Below are 16,531 nucleotides of genomic sequence, written 5' to 3'. Positions count from 1 at the left end.
GGCGCGGCGGCGCTGGGAAGCTGCAGGCGGCGGCGGCGCTGGGAAGTTGCAATTCGATTTTGGAAAAAAAAATGTGCAAATATTTTGACCCAAAACAGCCCGTTAATTACACTTATTAGCATTTTAAGCACGATTGTGGTTATTCCGTTCCGTTCCCAATTCCTCCAACCGAACACAATATGGAACCATTCCATTCCTCGTTTTTTTTCTGAACCGAACACGCGGTCGGAACCGTCCCATGACCTCGGAACGGAACCATTCCATTCCATTCCTCATCGTTCTAGAACCGAACACATCCAAGGAATGACGTAGCAGCTACAGGTCAACAGAGAAGAAGGCTGCGTCGTGCAGGAAGGAGACCTGCCAGAGTCCATGGGCCAGAATGGACCAGCTGAAGCCCAGGTAGTGAGAAGAACGTTAGCCCATCTCCGTTGCCGTGTTCCAGCTGGCGTCGAAGGGCATATGGCGAGATGTCTGTAATCCACTCGTTGTCGATTGACCATTATCTGAAACTGAGTCCCCAACCTCCTGCTTCTCCTCTTCCTCCCGAACTGCTCTCCTCTCCAATTCCCCTTCCTGAGTTGTAATCAAACCTTGAATCCTTGTGCTAGCTTAGTGGAGAGTAGTGGTATCGTAACAACTGGTATCAGACGCCGCCGATTCCTCACCTCCGCATCGATCGATCTCGATCTGGAAAGTAAATCCGTGTCGACAGGAGCCAAATCGCAATCGCGATTCTGGCACAAAGCTCCGCAAGGACTCCTCCGATCGGTCGTCGGATCTAGGTTGAGGGGGAGTGGATCTCGCGCTGGAGCGTCCTCACCAAACCAGGTGGGATACATCGGGCCGCATCAACGTCCTCGAAACAAGGATGGACGAGGTGTTGAGGCAGATCGCCGCCCTGCGGGAGGATCTCAAGGAGGAGTTCAAAGCCGGGCTCTCATCGGTGGAGAACAAGTTGGGGGCCAACCAGGCCTCCATCGAGGCAAATTCATCGTCGCTCCAGTCCTTCAACAACTGGCGTGAAGGCGTGGACACGCAGGTCGCAGATCTCCCCGTGTCCATGGAGGCCCTACGCAAGCAGGTGGATCGTGTGGTGGTGGGGGTGGGCCTCAGCACCCTCGGCACGCCGCCAGGAGCAGCGTCGTTCGCAGCACCCTTCACGCAGCACACCACTGGCGCGACAGCGCAGGAGCAGAGCTCCGGGCAACTCGGCCTCGGCATGTCACAAGAGAACTGGGGCATGACGGCCGGGGAGCTAGTTCTCCCCATGTCATCCCCCATCACAGGTACTAAAATCAGCCACTCCAGTCTCGAGTTAGTTCCTGTGCACAAGGCTGATCAGAGAAGCATCATAGCTACGCCAATCCAACAACCTCCACACACAGAATTTCCCAAATTCGACGGTGAAAACCCTAGGGTGTGGCAGAAAGCTTGTGAGAAATACTTTAGGCTGTTTGCTGTTAGTGATAGTCAGTGGGTGGAGTATGCAACCTTACATTTCACTGGAAATGTTGCTACGTGGTTACAAACAGTAGATGATCAGTTACCTACATTTACTTGGGGTGGTTACAAACAGTAGATGATCAGTTACCTACATTTACTTGGGGTAAGCTGTGCGACCTAATCGATAATTTTTTTTTGATAGAGGTCAATATCAGTTACTGTATAGGCAAGATTTTAAGCTTAGGCAAACTGGAACGGTTACTGCCTATGTAGAAAAGTTCAACACTCTTAGACACCACATGTTGGCTAACAAACCAGACATAGATCCCACTTTCTTTGTCACACGTTTCATTGAAGGGCTTACACATGAAATTCGTTTAGTTGTTATGATTCAGCGTCCCTTGGAGCTCGAAACTGTTGTTTCTCATAGCCTTATTGCAGGAGGAAATTGAAGATGATGCACCTCGTATCACTCCTCGTCAAGGAAATAGTCGGCCAACTTTCAGACCGACTAACTCAATTACTCAGCGAAGGCAAATGCAGTCTGGTTCAACGGACAAAACAAACGGTGTGGCAACTAAACTGGCAGCTCTTAAAGCCTTCCGTAAGGCTAGAGGAGAATGTTTCACGTGTGGAGAGAAATGGGGACAAGGCCACAAGTGCAGCACCACAGTGCAGTTACATGTGATTGAGGAATTGCTAGCCATGTTACCGATGTCAGATTCGGATGGAGAACAAACACAAGGTGAAAATGAGGTCTATGAAGATGCTATGGCTGGCACTCAAGAAGTATTCATGTCCATCAGTACCCAGGCAGTCAATGGATTGGAACACACTAACTCCATGCGATTGCAAGGGGTCATTCAGGACCGAGAGGTCATTATACTGATTGATTCAGGCTCCTCTAACAACTTCATTAGTTCAAGATTAGCAGGGCAGTTGTCTGGGGTACAAACCTTGAAGAAACCAGTTGGGGTGAAAGTGGCTAGTGGTGGAATTTTGCAAGGTGATAAAGAGTTGCCTCAATGTGAATGGACCTGACAAGGGAATACATTCGTTACTGATGTTAAAGTGTTACCGCTTCAATGCTATGACATGATCCTCGGCATGAAATGGTTGGAACTGCTGGGATTAGTGTCCACACAATAGGCAGAGAAGTGGTTCGAATTTGATAACAAGGGGAAGAAGTGTAGGCTTCAAGGAATCAGATCTAACACCACCAAATGTGATGGCATTACCATGAAGGAGCTAGTGCAGATGCAACAGCAAGACTCCATCTATTATGTGGTGCAAGTGTGCACAGTCTTGGAGGAAGTGGGGCAGCACAAAGTACCCAAGCTAGTGGCTATGGTGTTGGACACATATGAGCAAGTATTTGCAGAACCAACAGGGGACCTCCTCGTCGCAAATATGATCATAAAATACCTTTGCTTCCTGGATCCAGTCCATGTATCTCAGACCCTATCGATACAGTCCAATGCAGAAGAACGAAATCGAGAAGCAAGTGAAGGAACTGATGGCCCAAGGTGTTATTCAGCCAAGCTCCAGCCCATTTGCATCGCTAGCATTGCTTGTAGGAAAGAAGGACCTTAAATGGAGGCTTTGCGTGGATTTCAGACACTTGAATGCCATGACAAACAAAAACAAATATCCTCTGCCGGTTATCGAGGAACTTATTGATGAGCTAGCTGGTTCCGTGTGGTTTTCCACTTTGGATTTGAGGGTAGGGTATCACCAAATTAGGATGGCAGCGGGAGAAGAATACAAAACTGCATTCCAAATGCATCATGGACACTTTGAATACAAAGTGATGCCATATGGAGTGACTGGAGGGTCAGCAACCTTTCAAGGCGTGATGAATGAGATTATGGCTCCAATGCTAAGGAAATTCGTACTGGTGTTCGTGGATGATATCCTTATTTACAGCAAGACATTGGAGGACCATGCACAGCATCTGCAGCAGGTGCTTGCTGTCTTGGAGCAGCAAGGACTTAAAGTGAAGAAGTCCAAATGTGCCTTTGCCAAGAAAGAAATTGTGTATTTGGGCCATATTATCAGTGCTCAGGGAGTGTCCACGGACAAGAGCAAGGTGGCACCAATTATCAAATGGCAACCACCAGCGAATGTAAAAGAATTGCGCAGCTTCTTGGGTATGACAGGCTACTACAGAAAGTTTACAATAGCTATGGTATCATAAGCAGAACACTCACTGACTTGCTGAAGAAAGGAGCCCAATATGTGTGGAATTCTGAAAAAGAAGCAGCATTCCAAGCACTGAAGTCAGCTCTTGTTACTGCTCTAGTTTTAGCCTTACCAGATTTCAGCAAAACCTTCATTGTGGAGACGGATGCCTGTGGCAAGGGAGTTGGGGCAGTTCTGATTCAAGACAACCACCCTCTCGTCTTCATCATCAAGGCATTGGGCCCCAGGCACAAGGGACTTTCCACATACGAGAAGGAGTGTTTGGCTATCCTTATGGCAGTGGATAAGTGGAGGTCCTATTTGCAACATGGTGAATTTGTTATACAAACTGACCAACGAAGCTTGATGCACCTGGATGACAAACGGTTGACAACACCATGGCAACACAAAGCATTGACCAAGCTATTGGGCTTGTCTTATAAAATTGTTTACAATAAAGGGGTGGATAACAGAGTGGCAGATGCTTTATCGCGGCACATACATGCAGAGACAGAAGAACTATTAGTTGTTTCTCAATGTAAGCCTGTCTGGCTAGCTGATATGGCACAAGGATACCTTAAAGACCCTATCTCTTCAGCCAAATTGGAAAAGCTAACCTTAGCATCTCCACAGGGTAACTATTCTCTTCTCCAAGGAGTTATCCAGCACAAGGGGCGTATATGGATTGGTGCTAATGCCAAGGTGCAACAAGAAATACTCAAGGCATTGCATTCGAGCTCGATTGGGGGGCACTCTGGATTCCATGCTACATATCATCGTGTGAAACATTTGTTTTAGTGGTCGTGAATGAAGAAGCATGTACAACAGTTCGTGGCTCAATGCTCAGTTTGCCAACAAGCCAAAGTGGAGAGGGTTGTTGTAAGGGTATATTGCCCCTATGTGTGGTTTTGGTAATTAATGACAACCCCTATGGACTAATGTTTTCATTGAGTTTATATGAAGGAATATTCCATAGGTACTACTTGTAGTCCATGTGTTGGATTCAAGTATGGATGCCATGAAGATAAAGATATACCTTGTGTATTGGCATCAAGATCATCGATTTGAAGATATATATATGATATGGTCAAGAAGAAGAAATGAAGATGGAGTTCCTATGTGGAACTCAATATTAGCCATGCTCTAGCTTATGTGTTGAGCAATGAATGATCAAGGTCTTGAGTGCTTGATTCCAAGTGAAGAATTCAAGGTATGGCTCTAAGTCGGTGTCATGATAGTCTCATGAGTTGAGCTATGGTTGACTAAGATTTAGAGCATGCAAACAAATTAAGAATTCTTTATACACCTCAAGATAGTATGATAGAGCATGAGAAGATACAAGGTTGACCAATACAAAGAGTGAAAAATAGATTCAAGTTTGGTCAACACATGAAGCATGAAGAATGTGCCACGTGAAGTCATGTGGTATGGTAAGCCTTTTCAATTATGCTTTATGAACTAATCCATCATATATGTGCCCTTGTGTTGTCTATGTGGGTTAGGTATCTTTCCATGGGCATGCATCAAAAGGGAGATCTCATATAGCCCATGAGAGGATGACATCAAGTGGTGATCGTCATCAAGGTTGAGTTGGGCAAGTTCAAGTTGAGCATCTCAAGAGAATCATATGCTTGAAGCTTGCCGTCCATTTGGTGATAATGGACATGTGAAGATGTGCATCAATGGAGCTTTCCCATCATGGTGTATGGGGGAGCATTTGTGAGTCTTCACGAAGCAACAATGATGAAGTGAGGCATTCCGGCTTGAGAGGAGCTTGAAGAGTTATCATCAAGATCAAGCGGGATGCGCAAGGCAAAGGTATGGCCTTGCTAGGTTTTCCTTTTACCGGTCTCAAGTTGGTTGTTGGGAGACCGGATTATAGGATAGATAGTCGCACTATCAAGAGGGGCTTTCGGTTAGGTAACTTGATCACATCGTCTTAGGGAGCTCAACACTTTGCATACTTGCATATCCCTATTAATTCTTGGTGTTTCTCTCTGAGAGGTTCTTGAGCTTGTTGCTAGCTTTACAACAAGCCCAAGTTCATCGAAAACGGAATCCGCATGCATCTTCTATTGCGTTTTCGAGTTTGGACGTCTTCACCGTTTCTTGACGGTGGGAAACTCCCTCCCTAAAATCATCTAAAAATATCCTGCGAGGGGTCTCCATATTTCCAGTTTTTGTTGGATTCTATTTGCCTGAGGTCCGGTTTGGACCGGCCGGGTCCGGCCCCTCGTCCGGTCTGATCAGGCGGTGGACCGGCCTCCCCGGCGCAGGTTCTGCGCGATAAAGACCCGCTCCGGTCACGACCCGGCGCCTGGTTCGGTTTGGACCGGCTGGTCCGGTCTGTGGCCCGGTCTGACCGGGTCCTGCACAGGACGACCCGGCCCCAGGCCCGGTTGACCGGCCTCCTCGACTGATGATGAGATGGACACTTCCCCAACGGTTAGATTTTGGCTTGGGCTATAAATAGGCCTTCTTCCACCTTGGGCTGGATAAGTTCTTCCACTCTCTCTCCTCCATTGTTGCCTTTGAAGAACTTGCCCTTTCTCTTGATTCCCCCCATGATTCTTGCTCATTCTTGACGGATCTAAGAGAGGAGATCTAGATCTACAATCCCCACCAATCCATTTCTCCTCTAAGTGAGGGGAACCCCTTGAATCTAGATTTTGGAGTCATTTGTTGATTTCCTCTTTGTTTTTCCTCTCTAATCTCATCCTAGCATTCGTTGCTTTGGTGGGATTTGAGTGTGAAAGATTTGAACACCTCTAGTGTTCTTGCTTTGCATCATTGCATAGTGTTGAGCTCTCCACCACGATTAGTTCGAGTGAGAGACCGTGAGCTTTTTACTCTTGGAGGGAGACCTCCTAGTTGGCTTGGCAGTTGGTGCTCCGGTGATCTCTTCAAGGAAGATTATGAAGAGGTCCGGGCTTCTCCTTCGTGGAGCTTGTGAAGTGGTTTTGGAGCTTGCCATCTCCGTAGTGGAGGAAAAGCTAACAATAAGGAAAGGGCCATTATCCTTCGTGGGTTTGGTTCGGAGAATAGGGTGAGCCTTCGTGGCGTTGGGGAATCCTTCGTGGGACCTCCACCCCTCCAAACATGACGTACCTTGTTGCAAAGGAAGGGAACACGGGAATACATCCTCGTCTCTGCGTGCCTCGGTTATTTCTTTATTCGAGCTTACTTTCCTTGTGATAGCCATCGTGCTTGAAGTACATATATCTTGCTATCACTTGTGCTACATATATCTTGTGCCTATCTTGCTTAATTAGCTCTAGTTGTTGTTGTTGCACTTAGTTAAGCCTAGCATATTTAGGATTTGTGCTTGTAAAATAAACGTTAGTTTAATTCCGCATTCTTACAAGCCAAATCCGTAAGAGTTTTTAAAACGCCTAATCACCCCCCTCTAGGCGACATCTCGTCCTTTCAATTGCATATCCTGGTCTCTTAGAACCACTCAAAACACCAGAAGGGGCTTGGCAAGTGGTAACAATGGATTTCATAATCGGGCTTCCAAATTAGTCGGCGGGTTTTGATTGCATTCTGGTAGTGATGAGGACATCCCTACCTCACTACTACCTCCGTCATTACCAACTGAAGATGAACCTGCTGTGAAGCTCAAGTCCAATGAAGTCAGGTTTGGACCAATGACACGAGCTCGTGCGAAGCTACTTAAACAACAGGTGAACTTGTTTCTAAACGATACTTTGATTGATGAGAACTTTATACTGCCTAAGTCCTATTACTTATGTATCATCAGGTATCAAGAGGAGACGAGCATCGCACGAGGAGAGGAGCAGCTGGACATGAAGACGGACGTCAAGATGGCCGTGAAGCTGGACATGGAGCTGGACATGAAGATATCTCATGGACGCGCGAGGGAGGAGCGGGAGGCGTGCGCGAGAGGAGAAGACGACGTCCGAGCCGGTCGAGACCCGGTCAGACCGGCCACCAGACCGGACCGCCCGGTCCCTGGCCCGGTCGACCGGTCGCCAACCGGCCGCCAACCGGATGAGTTTTATCGTACCGGGCAGAAACCGGAAACTTCGCAGTTTCCCGGTTGCCGCCCGGTTGACCGGACCACAGACCGGCCCGCCCGGTCCACAGCCCGGTTGACCGGATTCCAGACCGGACCAGTCCGAGTCTGTCTCGACCAGATCTATTCTGGGTCAGTTATTCTTGTATCTTTTCGACCAGAACTCGTCCCGGACGCCTATATAAGTGCCTTGGACGACCCCCTAGCTGTTTAGACCACGTTTAAGATAAACCCTAGTTCATAGTTGTTTGCTAAGCAAAACTATTGTTCCCCAACTCTCCAATTCGTTGCGATCTGGAGTTTTATGCTACTGAAAGTTTGTGTGATCTGCTGTTCCATTGGGGATTAGAAGATTGCAATCTACCGCTTCGTGGTCGGCGGCTACGTGCGCAAGTGTGTGGAGTTGCGAATATCTTGTAGGGTTGAGAGCTGTTGCATTGGCATCAGGAATCAATCGAGAGACTTCGTCGGCGTCATACAAGTTATCCTACTCATCATCATCGATTCCATCCGCTGCTACCATCGTGTGTTCATCACCACCCGTCGCTTACTGAGAAGATCGGGCAACCCCATATCATCTTGGTATCAGATTTCCAGTTTTCCTCGGTAAGCCATCCACAATCCACCCCATAGTTGAGTTGTGAGTGTTTCCTATCCAGAAAAAGCCATAAAAAGTTAGGGTTAGGGTTTGCCATAGCCTTAGATTGCACTAATTTCAAGTTTTAGTTGCTTTTCATAGTTGTTTTTGCGTATCTTTATCTTTCTTCTAGTAGAATTGTTAGGGTTTGTGTTTTCTCTATCATCTAGTTTATCATAGTGTGTCAGTTTTTGTTACTCCGAGTCCACATAGCGTACAGTGTGCTTGTTCCCAACCATAGACACAGCCTATCGATATAAAGTGACTAGGAACTTCCCCAGAAGAGACTAGTTTTACCGCTCGACAGGCTGCTCGTTAGGTTATCGGTGCTTTGCATATTTCTGTTGGCCGTGTTATCAAGGAGTTGTGTCATATATCAAAAAAAAGAAACACAAAAAAATTGAAAAGAAGCAAAAAGAGCTACATAGCTGCGTGTGTTACAAAAAGAAAATACAAAAAGAAAAGTGACGTGCTAGTTGAATCAAGTGAAAGGTCTAAGTTTTCTTTACTGCACCCGTAGTTGAGCAATCTTGTGCCTGTTTTCGTTGAGCTTTGCTAGCGTCTCTCTAGTGCATTGCAACCTTTCCTCCATATAGTTGCATTGCCCCATTATATCGCCTTGTGTGAGTATCTTTGGTTGTCTACGGTCAGCGCTAGAGCTTGTTATTGGTGCAAATAGGTAGCCTACCTACAGCCCCACATATACCCTGCTTTGTCGTGTGATTGTTCTTATACCCTTGATATTCGCTTCGCTACATCCGTGCACTAGTTGTTACTACAAGTGGTAAGCAATACTAATTTACTTTGGAACGGTAAGATTTCCTTTTCTTATCAGTTTTGAGTGAGTTGTGAGAGTACCACCATATATTTTTGATTTAGTGCACTAACCTACTAATCATGTCTGCTAGTGATAATAAGATTGTTAACCAGGAAAACAAGAATTCGGTAGATATCATCACATGGAGGGAGTATGAAGCTCTTCGTAACGAGATGCGACGTGAATTCCGCACTAAGGATGATGAGCTTAAGGGTACAGTTGACGAGATCAAACAAACACTGGATGCTACTAATGTCACCGTCACTGGTTTGGCTGATCAAATGACGGATATCCAGCGCAATATTGCAGATATGCGCCTCGCTATTGAGAATTTGACTGCACAACAACAACAGCAAGACGATGATGAAGATCCAGAGCTTGAAGATGACGCACACAATGCTCGTGGTGCGCCTCGTGGTCATCGTCCTCGTGGCTGGGTCCCACTTGGCCGCAATGGTCGTGGACAAGATGAAGAAGATGGATTGGGTAAGCCCAAGTTTTCCATACCCAAGTTTGAAGGAGGAGCTGATGTTGAAGAATATCTCACTTGGGAGCTCAAGATTGAGAAGTTATGGAGCTTACATCCCAACTACTCTGAAGATAAGAAGATCAAGCTTGCTTCTTCTGAATTTGATGGTTATGCATTGTGTTGGTGGGATTCTTTGGTTCGTAACCGCGACGAAGATGGTGCACAACCTATCCGTACATGGCGTGCTATGAAGGAGGTTATGACTTCTCGTTTTGTGCCTACAAATTACATGCAGAATATATTTGATAAGCTATCACTCTTGAGACAAGGTGTGAAGACTGTTGATGAGTACTACATGGAGATGGAGATGCTTATGCAGCGTGGTCGTGTCCGTGAGTCTCTAGAGATGACAATGCAGCGTTTTGTCAATGGATTGAAGTATGATGTTAAAGGCATTGTTCGTCATTACACCTACACCAATATGAATCAATTGTTACATCATGCAAGAGAAGCTGAATCACAGTTGGCTGAAGAAGCAAAGGTTAAGGGACGTGCTACGGGAGGTGGGCGTTTTACACCCCGTGCGCCTTCTACAGCGCCGGCGCCTTCGACGCGCTCTGCTCCTTACTCTACTCCGCCTAGCAAACCGGTCTCCAATGTATCTAATGCAAAGAAGTCCGAATCTGCTGCAAGTACGAGTGGTTCTAGCATGTCTACAACGCGCAACCGCGATATGCTTTGCCATACATGTGGTGGCAAATATCACATACATGATGGGTTCTTGTTTAGAGCTAACAAACTATGTGTTCCAGAATCGTCTGTGCGTTTGCTCTTATTGCAGGAATCACATGCTGGAGGTTTGATGGGTCACTTTGGGCGTGAGAAGACGCTACTCATGCTAGCTGACCACTTTTATTGGCGAAAGATGAGGCGGGACGTGGATAGATATGTGAGGAGATGCATTACTTGCAACAAATCCAAGTCCAAGCTGAAGCCTCACGGTTTGTATACTCCTTTACCGGCACCTACTACACCATGGGAGGATATTAGTATGGATTTTGTGTTGGGTTTGCCGCGTACTAAGAGAGGCCATGATTCTATATTTGTGGTAGTGGATAGATTTTCTAAGATGTCCCACTTTATTGCCTGCCACAAGAGCGACGATGCGTCGCATATTGCTAACCTGTTTTTCAGGGAGATTGTACGTCTACATGGAGTCCCGAAGACTATTGTTTCTGATCGTGACGTGAAGTTTATGATCTACTTCTGGAAGACGCTTTGGCGAAAGCTGGGGATGAAGCTGCTGTTCAGCACTACTTGTCATCCCCAAACTGATGGTCAAACTGAAGTGGTGAATAGAACATTGTCACAACTGTTGAGATCCATGATCAAGAAGAACCTGAAGGAGTGGGAAGAGTGTTTGCCGCATGTGGAGTTTGCTTACAACAGGGCGGTACATTCTACCACGGAGCTATGTCCTTTTGAGGTGGTGTATGGTTTCAAACCCATTACTCCACTTGACTTGTTGCCTTTGCCCATACATGAGAGAGTTAATATGGAGGCATCAAAGAGGGCAGATTTTGTGAAGAAGATTCATGTGAAGACTAAAGAGTTGATTGAGAAGAAAGACAAGAGCAATGCTGCAAGGATGAATAAGAAGCGCAAGGAGATGTTGTTCAAGCCCGGTGATTTGGTCTGGGTACATTTTCGCAAGGATAGGTTCCCGAAGCTGAGGAAGTCTAAGTTGAAGCCTCGTGGTGCTGGTCCTTACAAAGTGCTTGCCAAGATTAATGATAATGCATACTCGGTAGATCTTCCAGAGGATGAGTTTGGTGTCAGTAATTCTTTCAATGTTGCTGATTTGACACCATATGACGGAGAAGACCTTGGAGCGTCGGGGTCGACGCCTTTTGAAGGGGGGGAGATGATGAGGACATCCCTACCTCACTACTACCTCCGTCATTACCAACTGAAGATGAACCTGCTGTGAAGCTCAAGTCCAATGAAGTCAGGTTTGGACCAATGACACGAGCTCGTGCGAAGCTACTTAAACAACAGGTGAACTTGTTTCTAAACGATACTTTGATTGATGAGAACTTTATACTGCCTAAGTCCTATTACTTATGTATCATCAGGTATCAAGAGGAGACGAGCATCGCACGAGGAGAGGAGCAGCTGGACATGAAGACGGACGTCAAGATGGCCGTGAAGCTGGACATGGAGCTGGACATGAAGATATCTCATGGACGCGCGAGGGAGGAGCGGGAGGCGTGCGCGAGAGGAGAAGACGACGTCCAGGCCGGTCCAGAACCCGGTCAGACCGGCCACCAGACCGGACCGCCCGGTCCCTGGCCCGGTCGCCAACCGGCCGCCAACCGGATGAGTTTTATCGTACCGGGCAGAAACCAGAAACTTCGCAGTTTCCCGGTTGCCGCCTGGTTGACCGGACCACAGACCGGCCCGCTCGGTCCACAGCCCGGTTGACCGGATTCCAGACCGGACCAGTCCGAGTCTGTCTCGACCAGATCTATTCTGGGTCAGTTATTCTTGTATCTTTTCGACCAGAACTCGTCCCGGACGCCTATATAAGTGCCTTGGACGACCCCCTAGCTGTTTTAGACCACGTTTAAGATAAACCCTAGTTCATAGTTGTTTGCTAAGCAAAACTATTGTTCCTCAACTCTCCAATTCGTTGCGATCTGGAGTTTTATGCTACTGAAAGTTTGTGTGATCTGCTGTTCCATTGGGGATTAGAAGATTGCAATCTACCGCTTCGTGGTCGGCGGCTACGTGCGCAAGTGTGTGGAGTTGCGAATATCTTGCAGGGTTGAGAGCTGTTGCATTGGCATCAGGAATCAATCGAGAGACTTCGTCGGCGTCATACAAGTTATCCTACTCATCATCATCGATTCCATCCGCTGCTACCATCGTGTGTTCATCACCACCCGTCGCTTACTGAGAAGATCGGGCAACCCCATATCAGGTAGTGGTCGACAAGTTCTCTCGCTATTCACACTTCTTACCACTCAAGCATCCATTTACTGCTCTGTCTGTTGCGAAGTTATATGTGAAGGAAGTGTACCGTCTACATGGGTTGCCCTTAGCTATTGTATCTGACAGAGACCCGGTATTCACAAGCACTATGTGGCAGGAACTCTTCCGTTTAACACAAACTGAATTGTGCATGAGTTCAGCCAGGCATCCCGAGACGGATGGCCAGACCGAGAGGGTCAATCAATGTTTGGAGGGCTTCTTGAGATGTTTTGTGAGTTCTTGTCAAACTCAGTGGGCACAGTGGGTACCACTCGCCGAGTTTTGGTACAATACCATGATTCACTCCACACTGGGCAAGACACCATTCGAGGTGCTGTATGGGCATACACCTAAGCATTTTGGAGTGGACGTTGTTGACTCCTGCCAGATCCCTGACTTGCATCAATGGCTTAAGGACAGAGCAACAATGCAACAACTCTTGCACCAGCATCTGGAACGCCAACAACAACGAATGAAGAGTCAAGCGGATAAGAAGCGCACCGAGAGACACTTTGAAGTGGGGGCAATGGTCTACCTTCGTCTTCAACCATATGTGCAGACTTCAGTGGCCACGCAAGGTACGCATAAATTGGCATTCCGATTCTATGGACCCTTCCAGGTGATCGAAAAGGTTGGTAAGATGGCTTGCAAGCTAGCACTTCCACTGTCTAGCAAAATACATCATGTTATCCATGTTTCACAGCTAAAGAAAGCAGTAAGCAGTATTGTCCCTGTACAAGATCAGTTGCCAGAACCATATTGTGAAGAGGTGGTACCGGACATGGTGTTGGGCAGCAGGTGGTGTCACCGGGATTCAGTACTGGTTCGTCAAGTGAAAGTGCGTTGGCAATGGCCGTCTGAGGCCTTGGCCACCTGGGAAGATGAGGAAGAACTGAAGATCAAGTACCCAATAGTCCAGCTTGGGGACAAGCTGGATCTGAAGGAGAGGGTAATGTCATGGACCAAAGGAATGACGTAGCAGTGGAAGCTACAGGTCAACAGAGAAGAAGGTTGCGTCGTGCAGGAAGGAGACCTGCCAGACTCCATGGGTCAGAATGGACCAGCTGAAGCCCAGGTAGTGAGAAGAACGTTAGCCCATCTCTGTTGCCGTGTTCCAGCTGGCATCGAAGTGCATATGGTGAGATGTCGTGTAATCCACTCGTTGTCGATTGACCATTATCCAAAACTGTATCCCCAACCTCCTGCTTCTCCTCTTCCTCCCGAACTGCTCTCCTCTCCAATTCCCCTTCCCGAGTTGTAATCAAACCTTGAATCCTTGTGTTGGCTTAGTGGAGAGTAGTGGTATCGTAACACCCCTTTTCTTATGCATATCCGCTGGGCAAGGTGTGAGGTGATGACCAAGTCTCGAAAATATCAAGACGACGACGATGATTGGAACATATGGTTAAAAGCAACTCTAAAAGTAACTGAAAAACGAGCCGGAACCAAAAAATTCTGGCGAGTTTACGGGTTCAGGCCGAAATAGGCCCAGAACGAAGCCCGAACTCGCGGCCTGGCCCATAAACAGAGTTTGGGGGCCTGAGAAACTCGGCGGCCGCCCCGTATTAAAACGGGCCGCGGAGGGGAGTTTGGTTTCCAAACCCTACTCCCCTCCACCACTGCCACCCGCTCCGCCGCCACCAGCCACCTCTCCGGCGAGGAATCCAGCGCGCTGAAGCGACGCTTCACCCCAGCTCTGCGACGCCATGGCTTCGCGTGGTAGCTCTGCACGGGGCGGCACAGGATTGGGCGGCGGGGACTCACCGCCGCCGCCCCCCGTGTTCCGCATGGAGGCGGAACGACGCAAGTTCAATCGGTCGGAGGGCGCGCGTAAGCGCAGCGCCCGCCGGTGGACGAACTGGGGGCTCACGCCCCCAGGAAAGCTCGCCAAGTACGGCAACAACGGCGGCGATGGCTCCTCCTCCGGCGGTTCGAATCGCCCACCGAGCCCGCCAGTCTACGACAGCTCCGAGGAGGAGGAGGCCGTCATCGCGCGGGAGCCGACGTTCTCCGCGGGAGACTACGTCCACGGCTCCGACGAGGAGGACGCCGTGATGGCGCAAGTGGCGACGATCACGGAGGCGGAGGCCCGCACTAGCTTCCGCCGGGAGGAGGTCGACGCCATCCGCCAAGTGTGGGATTACGAGGCGGCGCACCGGGAGGAGCGCGGACGCCTCGTCAAGCTCGAGATCGTCGAGCTTGACTCCGAGTAGGAGCTCCTCAGCGTCCTCCGCGTCGATGCCGTCCTCCGCGTCGACGCTCAAGCTCCGCCACCACCGCCGTGCGCAGAGACCATCGTGCCTCATTTTGCTCGGAATTAGCTCGGTGGTTAGGGCTAGTATCTAATTTAGGTTTTTAGTATATATTATGTAATTTTTTATGCTCAATCGGAGCATCAAAGTACCATCTATATATGTTCATCGATGAATTCTCCCGCGAGATTTCAATTGCGTTTTTTAGTTTGTGTTTTATGGTTTCTGTTCTGCGCCAGCTGCAAAATCATCCTAAGCCACGTTTTTAGGAGACTGCATACATGTTTTTTGGTTTCGAATTTTTCGTTTACTGTTAAACTATAAGAGAATGTTGGAGATGATCGTGACAGTAGGGTGACTCGGGAGCTCCGCTGACGTGTAATATCAGAGCTGGTCGCTCCAAAGTTCGGACAAAGGGGAGTCAAGTCAGGCATTTGATCTTGTCAAAAAGGTCTTCTTGCTTTATAGTATCGACGGTCATTTCCATGTTGTAGACTGCCAATTCTTTGAGGTGTTCCAAGGCATTTGAACCATTGACAACCTTCAATCTGCCGCAATCATACATGGCAAGTGTCAAAAGCATTTTCATGGCACCAGGCTTTGCCACCAACTGATCCAAGGTACATACTGGATTCAGCTTTCGAAGGCTCTGAAATCGCCTCGCAGGAAAAACCCAGTTTTTTTTTTTTTTTGAGATGAAAAAAAATCACAGCATTCCCCACCCCACGGACCGATCCGCGTGCTCAACCCCAAACAGCATCTCAGCCGTCCATTCTCCACCAAACCAACGCTCCAAACTTCATCTCCTACCTCCCGCGCGTTCTCGCTCACCCAAAAATTTCCCATCCCCGCCCGCCGCCCACCCTTCGCCCCCTTTTTAATCCCACGCCGGCGAAGCCACAAACCAAAATCCGAGCCTCACCCTCCTCTTCGCCCGATGGACCGCACGAAGCAGACGGCGCGCAAGTCCACCGGCGGCAAGGCCCCTCGGAAGCAGCTGGCGACGAAGGCGGCGCGCAAGTCGGCCCCGGCCACGGGCGGCGTGAAGAAGCCGCACCGCTTCCGCCCCGGCACCGTCGCGCTGCGCGAGATCCGCAAGTACCAGAAGAGCACGGAGCTGCTCATCCGCAAGCTGCCCTTCCAGCGCCTCGTGCGCGAGATCGCGCAGGACTTCAAGACGGACCTCCGCTTCCAGAGCTCCGCCGTGTCGGCGCTGCAGGAGGCCGCCGAGGCCTACCTCGTGGGGCTGTTCGAGGACACCAACCTCTGCGCCATCCACGCCAAGCGCGTCACCATCATGCCCAAGGACATCCAGCTCGCGCGACGCATCAGGGGCGAGAGGGCCTAGGCTCGGGGCCGCCGGCTGTAGCTAGCTGTTCGTGGCTGGTTTGATCCGGTTGTAGGGATCTTGGTTCTGTTTGTGTTGTTGATATGATTTACCGTCTGTTCTCTTCGTGGCTCCTGTCCTATGTAAGCCAGATGCTGAAATGAAATGGAAATGCAGTGTTGTCCTAAATCTGTCTTCGGTCAAGAACAGGAGAGCATCCGGGCAATACGAGGATAGGAAAGGGAGCCCTGCTCGGCTGAAACCATTGCCAGGCGAATGAGGGCACTCAGCGGAAGCAGATTGCCTCCGATACGCCCGGAAGCGCTCTTCCAT

At 48.8% G+C, this 16,531-nt stretch overlaps 2 protein-coding genes across 2 annotated transcripts; both read left to right on the top strand.

Annotated features, from left to right (window-relative positions):
- Positions 1-3,301: 3,301 nt before the first annotated feature.
- On the top strand, positions 3,302-13,598 carry LOC139833858 (uncharacterized). The gene is made up of 3 exons (XM_071824215.1): positions 3,302-3,571; positions 3,670-3,958; positions 12,781-13,598. The coding sequence occupies exons 1-3, from the start codon at positions 3,302-3,304 to the stop codon at positions 13,596-13,598; spliced, it is 1,377 nt and encodes a 458-aa protein (XP_071680316.1).
- Positions 13,599-15,793: 2,195 nt separating this feature from the next.
- Positions 15,794-16,387, top strand: LOC127313731 (histone H3.2-like). Its single transcript, XM_051344204.1, has one exon. The coding sequence runs from the start codon at positions 15,809-15,811 to the stop codon at positions 16,217-16,219; it is 411 nt and encodes a 136-aa protein (XP_051200164.1). The 5' UTR covers positions 15,794-15,808; the 3' UTR covers positions 16,220-16,387.
- The last annotated feature ends 144 nt before the right edge of the window (positions 16,388-16,531 follow it).

This window comes from Lolium perenne, chromosome 7, assembly GCF_019359855.2.
Source record: "Lolium perenne isolate Kyuss_39 chromosome 7, Kyuss_2.0, whole genome shotgun sequence".
In the NCBI taxonomy this organism is placed as follows: Eukaryota; Viridiplantae; Streptophyta; class Magnoliopsida; order Poales; family Poaceae; genus Lolium; species Lolium perenne.
This window is presented reverse-complemented; position numbering and strand designations above follow the sequence as displayed.